The sequence below is a fragment of the Odontesthes bonariensis genome, chromosome 10, assembly GCF_027942865.1.
Source record: "Odontesthes bonariensis isolate fOdoBon6 chromosome 10, fOdoBon6.hap1, whole genome shotgun sequence".
Lineage (NCBI taxonomy): Eukaryota > Metazoa > Chordata > Actinopteri > Atheriniformes > Atherinopsidae > Odontesthes > Odontesthes bonariensis.
The window spans coordinates 18,348,284-18,356,312 of record NC_134515.1 but is presented as its reverse complement, the minus strand read 5'-3'; the positions used below and the strand labels follow the sequence as shown (position 1 = coordinate 18,356,312).

Sequence of the window (8,029 nt, the reverse complement as noted above, 5' to 3'; positions counted from 1 at the left end):
TGACCGCATAAAGTTATTTATTTTGAAGATGTGAAATGCTGAGAACTCGGGAGGTGTTGCTTCTGAACACGTTAGCAGGATGGCTAAATCCCGAAAGTTGCATGTCACAACTTTTGAAAGAAAGAAATCCCAAATCACTTTGGGATTATGAAGGTTCCATGCATCCATCAGGGATTTCCTGCAAAGGAGGAGAAAGCGTTATTACCTTATTGGACTTCCCTGACAACATAAGGGCAAAACTAGTCCGTAATCAGACGGCAAAAGAAGTAGAAGCACTGGGGTGACGTGTACAGACTCGTTTTAGATAGAAACAGACACATTAAATAAAACATGGAAATGGCCTGCAACATATTTAGATAAGAATGCACACATAGATATATCAGCCTAATAATGGTGTCGGATGCTAAATTAGCTGACTGTAATTGACCCGTCAGCAAATAGAATAACATGATGACACTGGCTGATATCTGTCTGGTGTGTCCTGCTTGTGTTACATTAACTTTGCCCTGAAACAGACGAGTTTGTTCCACATCTAATTTTGTTTGGTGCGAAACATTTTCATTTGGGCCATGTACGCACTGAAAAGGATTTAATTTGTAATGATTTAACAGGGTAAGAAGTCTTTTGGAAGAGTTTTAGTTTGATGTGTTCCTTGACACACTAATTGACCTATAACGTGCCAATTATTTTCAATATTGAACCATTGTAGACAGCAGAACCTTTAATACATTCAGAATGTGGTTTGACATTGTCATGCTGAAGTAACCAAAGTCTGGATGGCAGCTTATGTTGCTCCAGACCTCAATTCATTGTTTGGCATTAATGGTGTTTTCACAGCTGTGCAAGTTGCCCATGCCATGTTTATTAATGTGGTTCGGGGGACATTATGCATGCACAGTGTCTCTTCTCTTGCCCAGAGGAAATGTGTCCATTACATAAATAACGTCCATGATTTCCAACAAGAATTTCTATTTTTGGCTCATCAGACCTCAGGAGAGGTTGGGCCCAGAGGCCTGTATGTTTTTATTGTTCCTGAGTCTGTGTTTTCAATCTTTCCCCTTACATGCAGATTTTTCTGGATTCTGGATCTATTTAATGATATTATCTACAATAGATGATAAAATCCTGACATTTTTGGCAGATTTGCTTTAAGAACTTTTGACATTTGTGATTGTTGTCTATGTAATCTTTCACACCCCTTAGTCCTTTTTTTTTTTTTTTACTTCTGAAAGAGTCTTTTTGTACCTTCTCCTGATTCCATTTAACCAAATGAGATTGTGAGATTTTCCAGAATGTGTTATGTGTTTCTTTGTTTTTTTGCACAGCACAACTGTCTCACCAGACTTAATTATTAATTAATTAATTATTTTAAACATGTGGCTGGCATAAAATTCAAAATGAGCATATGTTGTTCAACAATATAATTTCTCAGTTTCAGTCTTTGGTGAGTTTCTGTTCAGTTCTGAAATGTTAGCAAACTGTTAATTACTTTCCTTATTTACATTTCAACAGCTTCCAAACTTTTATTTAAACAGGGTTGTATTTTGTAGACCAGTTTTCTTTAATGATTTTATTTACTAGCCAGTTCAGAGAAGTTATCTAAATGAAAAGGTTTACAGAGCTCAAAAGCTCAGAAAATAAATTATTTATGAATGAAGATCATATAATATGACTGGTAGACTTAAAGCAAACATTAACTAGACCCTCAGGTTTGATTATATAGTGTGAAAGGTCAGAAATTAGGCTTGTTGCTCAAAAGTTTAGTAATAGCACAAGGGAAACTAAATAGGTAATTATTGCTCCAAACTCTAAATTGGTTCAGCTAAATGACATCTGTTAAAGGCATCTGTTCTTAATGCTTTTCCAGGTACAACACAAACTAACATTTGAGGTGGATATTGTCTCCAGCCAGCATTATGACTCTTTTTATCTCACCCAAAACCCTCACCTGCTCCCTCCATCTCAAAGTCATCTGGCAGCAGTTTGTCCTGCCGGTTGCCGAGGGTGAAGGACAGCAGTGCCAGAAGGAGGGCGTCCAGAATGCTGATGATGGCCAGGATGTAGGCCCAGCGCACTGTGCAGTTTCCCAGGGTGTACTTATCTGTCCTCTGGCCACACATCTGCTTCACCTCTGGAGCATCCCAGCCATCCGGGTAGATCATGCAGCCCATCACCATCAACGCAGCTGCAGTGGAAGGGACGCAGAAATGGCAGCGCCTTGCACTGAATACCTCTTGTGTGCCTTAACTTTTGATATGCTATTATGAAGGAGGTTCATGGGACACCCCAGTGCAGGATAAAGAATGAGGTACCCCCATAAATGGCAAGATAAGCTCAGAGCCATTTGGATTATGGGCTGTTATTTAGCTTCTTAAATTTTAAGTACTCTTCATCTCTTCACAAGTTTCCTCTGAGCTCATCTACTTACCATAAAATCTTTCAAGGATTTGCCAAGTTATACAGGCTTTTATCATGGCTACTCTTTTCTCTGGAAATTTGGCTCTGGTATGTTTCTTGTGTAGTTTTAGATCAGTTAACACCACAGCAACACCTGATCGTGTTACATGTAACTAATCTCATCAGAGGTGTCAGAGTCTGGGCTGACACCAAATCCCTCATCAGCTTCGACAGTAAAGAACAACACATTGAATTCGACATAATGCTTGAAACCAGAGAGGTGTGAAGGTGGCTGATGAAACAATAACTTTATCATCTCCTGCCTGGCTTCTACCAGAACTTTGGTATGTAGGTACTAAAGGTGCGGAAAGAACGAAAGAAAGGCGGTGACCTGTTACTCCGGACGATATTTAATCCTCCTGACAGTCAACCTCCCCCTTCAAACTGTCACTGTACACATAGTTCTGGCAAAACCAACTACCAGAGAAAGACTGGATGATTGGTACACTGTTCATGATTTAAGAGGGAGATATCAAGCACAATTCAGTCTTCAAAAATTCTAGTTACAGAGTTCTTTTTCCAGAGTTGATCATTTCATAGTGTATAATATCCTATGTTATTCTATTTGGTGGAGGTCAATTTAGTTTTGACTCCTATGAAGCATATTTCACACAATGATCATAGGCTGTGTTTTAAGTAGACTTACTGTAAAGTAACTGTCTTATGTTGTGGAGTTAAACTAGCAATATTCATCTCCAAATACTGGCAAAGAATAGTGGAATAAAGTACAGACGCTTGTAAAAATGTCAGTGAACCTCGAAGCACTTTAAACTGACCTGAGGCCAGCTGCATCCACGCGCAAATCTTGTAGACGTTTCCTGCGTTGCAGAAGAAGAACAAGCTGAAGCTGACCATGGTGCCCACCTCCAGCAGCATGGAGATCCCGACGAAGAACATGGCAGTCCTGAAGGCCGGCGACGGGATGGAGTTGAAGTCAAAGACGCTGCCCTTGCACGTGAGCTCCGAGGTCAGCGCGTTGCCGATGCAGTAGTGGAAGAGGCCGAAGTAGCCGGCTTGCGGGGTGTTGACGCTGTCCCCGATCCAGTAGGGCTGGATGAAGACCACCATGGTGATGATGACGAAGCAGATGGTGAATACGGCCCACATGACGCCGATGGCTCGAGAGTTTCTCACGTAGTTGGTGTGGTAGATTTTGGCGGCCTCCTGGGCTGGAAGCAGGTCCATGACAGCGAGCAGACCCGGGGGGCAAAATAACTTGTGTTGGACTGTACAAACCTCCAGAAAACACCGCGTTGTTCTTAAATCCTCTCTGTTTTTCACTTGGTTTGTGAAATCCTTTGTTATGGGACTGTCTCAATTTTATCCAGGTGTTCACACGTGCCACAGAACACACGTGCCCACATTTCTGTCTCGGCCTCTTTGCACTGAGACCCAGATCAAGATTCAGCACCCCGGACAGCACCTCGGACAGCACCTCGTCGTTCTCCTTGGTGACGTCACCCTAATGTCACTTATCTACGCCCACTGACAGCGTGGGAGTAAAAACACAGGCTCACCCGCACAGGTGGAAAGTAACTAAACACCATCTCAACTGTAATGTGTTGTTGTGTGAGGAGTCTGCCTGCTGGAGCTACTCACAAAGGACAACAGCAACTAAGTATCATCAGACAGTAGGCCATAAGTCTGCTGGTGTTTTTCTTTTAAAAGATGATTTGATGATTATAATCATTTACTTAGGTAAAGGTACAAATCACACACTGCAAGAGGGCAGCTTTGTTACAAATGAAAGCATATGACAATAAAAATGTATTTTAAGGAACAGAATGTGAGTATTCTTATGAATATCTTATTTAAAAGAGTAAGAGAAATTGTGACTCTGTATCATTCGTGCTTTAAGAAAGGTTATACTTCTTATCTGCTTGAGGTGCTCATTGAACTATTTCATATCTGCCTGCAACTAATGATTTTAACCATTCTGGATTAATCTGACGATTAATTCTTCTTCAATATTTTTTTCTTCTTCTTTTTGATTGTAAAAATTCTGAAATAGTGAGAAATGCAGTCACAAGCGCTCCAACCACAATTTAAATAGCTGCCAATTGTCTTTCATCCTGGGATTGCTCAACTTATAATTCACTGCAAATAATTTGATTTTGCTTATGGAGTAGCGAGGGAAAATATTCAGACTCTCACAAGTTTTCTAGATTTTGTTTTTATGACAGTAAACACACAATTCTCTACAACAACACTCAAATACTTGTTTTTGTTCAAGAACTGGACATTGTTTTTGTTATTTTATTGACAATAAAAAGCTCTACTGTTCATCCGGTTGCTCAACCAAACTGAGTAAGAGTGGAATTTGACGTAAGTGAGTGGTCACATTTGTAACCAACCCCCATCCGTACAGAACTCCTTCAATCGGGCTGAAGCACACAGAAAGGACAGGTGTGCAGTCAAACATGGTGAGAGCAGCACTATTCTGTGGGGATGTTCTTCTGTGTTCTTCTGTGGGGATGTTCTTCTGTGTCTAGTCCACCTCACTTCAATTTTGTGTCTGAAACACGAGAAAACCAGAGGGGTGGGGGTGTTTGTGCCATGTTCAGGGACAATATACCCACCCACAAGTTGTCATTTGGGTTTTTTTCATCATTTGAGTATTACTTAATGATTATTTTAATGGGTTTTAAATTTCTTTCTTTTTTAATTTCTTTCTTTTTTTTTTTATTCCTTTTTAATGGTTTTTTGCCTTCTTGTGATTTTATGTAGCTGTAAAGCACTTTGAATTGCCCTGTGTATGAATTGTGCTCTATAAATAAAATTGCCTTGCCTTGCCTTGCCTTGCATTGGATCATATGCTGGGGTTAAGGTGTACATTTTACTCTAAAAACCTGTTTTTACTTTGTTATTTTGGATAATTGGGTGTTAATTGCGAGAAAAACAGGGAAAACTAAACTTCTAATGGGTAATAAGGAGGTTTCCATCTACAATATAATTGTTTATTCAACAAATCTTATGAGCTTTTCATAGGTTTTATGGCCAAAAAGCTTGAACTGAGAAGTCCTTAATGGGTAATGGTGTCAGATAAACGATAAAACCCAAAATATCTTGTTTGCATGACTGGCAATTTTATTTTGTTTTCTTTTTTCAAACGAAGAATGAAATTCACGACAGTGAGTGTGGGAAAAATAATCATTAAACTTCTATGTATAATAGGCTACAGTTCTATCCACAGGTGGTAATGATTTCTCCAAAAGCAGTAGCATTAAGCATGCTTTTTCATTTTCATGCTGCAGTTTTATTGAATGGTTTTGTTGCTTTGAGTTGGTGAAAACACCCTTTTACAGTCAGAATTCTAAAACGCCACAACATAATATAGTGAACTTCATAACTCATGAATTTAAACTCCCGCCAGAAAGATATTGATGATGTACAGGAAACCTAAGATAAAGGTTTGCTAATATAGAACTGAATACTGTTCCAGCTGAGACTAATAACTGAATCGCTGATTATCTGAAAACTACTGACAGTGATGGGAACACAGTCTGGAGTTTATTTGGATGGATAAAAAAAGAGGGACCATATGGATAGATTATAGCGTTTAATTAGGCACCAAATGACAGAGAAGTCTAGCTAGGTTCAGAAAAGAGACTTTTAACGCAACCAGGAAAAACCATGGCACATGTGACGTCGCACGGAAGCCCCGCCCCAGTCTGGAATGCCAGGAAGGATTTCCAAGCGGCAAATTCAAAATCGCAAATTTCATGCGTTTATGAAATGTTTTGGTGTAGGGTCCAACGATCATTATTGTTCCTCTGTGTATGTATTATCATTATGTACTGGGTGTAGTGTCAGCTTTCTGTAGGCCTTTAAACTAAACACATGTGGGCAGCTTCCAAGTCACACAACACATTTAAATGTCCCAAAGCCAGCTTGTCTTTAACTCTCAGTGTCAAAGCAGATGTCCATCGAATATTTGTGGATGTAGTACTTGCTCTCTCACTTAATGTTGTTCATATGTTGTTCTTCTACTTCAATCTGTAGTCGGTAAGTCACCAAATCTAACAGCCCAAATCACAAATCTATTTTTCAACAGCTCCACTCTGTAAATTATCACTACTGGTGCCATATTATAGTTTGGGATAATGACTTTGGCTGGAGGCTGACAGGAGCAGCCAGACAGAGTATACCACCATCTGTGCGTTTCATCCTCCTGTAAGAGCTGGTAACAAGGAGCATTAGGGCCTCTGCGTTGTGTAAAGTGTTACAGTATTCAGAGGTCCCTGATGGTTCTCTGAAGCTCAGAAGCGGCTGGTGGGGGGCCAGAAGAGAATATAACTCCAGCTCTGCCTAAAAGGGATGGGATAGAGAGGAGATGTCGAAGTTTAGACAAAAGGACCGATCAAACCCAGTCTGAAGGCATGAAATTTGGTTGAGCTGTTTTCCCGTGTTGCTCTAATGAGGCACGATATCTAATAAGTCTGACAGCTGGAGGCAGAGGAGATGGAAAAATGGAAAAAAAGGACTGAAGATGGAAGGAAAAAAATGAAGACGGACCACATTAAAACAAACAAATACAGATATCTATTACTCTTCAGCTCTGTTTCTGTACAGCACAGGAGGACGCTGTCTTTGTTTAAACAAAATAATCTTTCTCTTCAGCAAAAAAGAACTGTAGACAGCGACAAACTCTGAAGAGAAGTCTGCAAAGGGCCCAGTCAGCAGCCACCCCATGGGACCAGAACACAGTCACAGAGAGCTGGATCTGACATGCAACTGAATTCTTAATTGGGCAACTGTATGATAGCGTTAAACTAAACTTTTAGTTTGAGAACCATCTGTCTCTCAGCTGCCCATTAAAAAGACAGAAAATTTCCAGTTCCACCTGACATGTATATGCAGAGGAATATATTTTCAAAAGGAAGGAAAAATAAGATAAATATTTTTGGATAAATTGGACACCTGAGGTGTACGGGGAACATAAACTGGTACTTTGGGAAAAATATTGATTGCAAACGTCTTCTTATGGTGTCATTAAATGGCAGAAAAGAGTCACATAGTGTATGATATAACATCCTTTCTAACCTATTGTAAGAACACTAAGATTGATGTTTTAATTCTAATAATAAAAATATTTATTTCAAAGTTCCTTATTAAGTTTGAAACTCTGATTCAGTTGTATTCATTCTTTTTTTTGGAAAGCATTATATTTTATATATGTTACAGCCTTACCTGACAGGTGTTTATAGACTCACCATGTCATCATTTAGGAAGAAATTACAAAAAGGAATTGGAGTAACCAAGCTCACCTCTTTTATGGTGTATTATTTTCTACACTGCTGAAAATGTGCTATAGTGAGTGAAACTTCATTGGTATTTTGAGGGATTGCATGTGATGAACAAGGGCAGTAATATGAAATGTTAATGGGTGATATTATTTTCAAAGACACATTTAATTTGTTCTTGTTTCTTCCAAACTGCCGAAACTTTTCTTCTGTTATTCCCCTCAGTGACACAGACCGGTGTTAGAAAAATGCTGCAGTCGTATTTTCATTAGACAACAGAATTGCCCTTTAATCTGGGAGCTGTACAGTGAAGTGTTAGCAGGCAGTTA

The 8,029-nt window shown here is 39.4% G+C and overlaps 1 protein-coding gene across 1 annotated transcript; it reads right to left on the bottom strand.

Moving 5' to 3' along the window:
- Nucleotides 1-6: 6 nt before the first annotated feature.
- lhfpl5b (LHFPL tetraspan subfamily member 5b) lies at nucleotides 7-3,860 on the bottom strand. The gene is made up of 3 exons (XM_075476636.1): nucleotides 3,234-3,860; nucleotides 1,949-2,185; nucleotides 7-178 (listed from the first exon to the last, which is right to left on the bottom strand). The coding sequence occupies exons 1-3, from the start codon at nucleotides 3,640-3,642 to the stop codon at nucleotides 168-170; spliced, it is 657 nt and encodes a 218-aa protein (XP_075332751.1). The 5' UTR covers nucleotides 3,643-3,860; the 3' UTR covers nucleotides 7-167.
- Between the last annotated feature and the right edge of the window lie 4,169 nt (nucleotides 3,861-8,029).

Bases quoted from the DNA above. Each gene is read 5' to 3' on its own strand.
- lhfpl5b (XM_075476636.1), bottom strand. From the start codon at position 3,642: ATGGACCTGCTTCCAGCCCAGGAGGCCGCCAAAATCTACCACACCAAC. The intron at 2,186-3,233 runs GTCAGTTTAAAG...CTTCCACTGCAG, and splicing joins GTGGATGCAGCTGGCCTCAG to CTGCGTTGATGGTGATGGGC.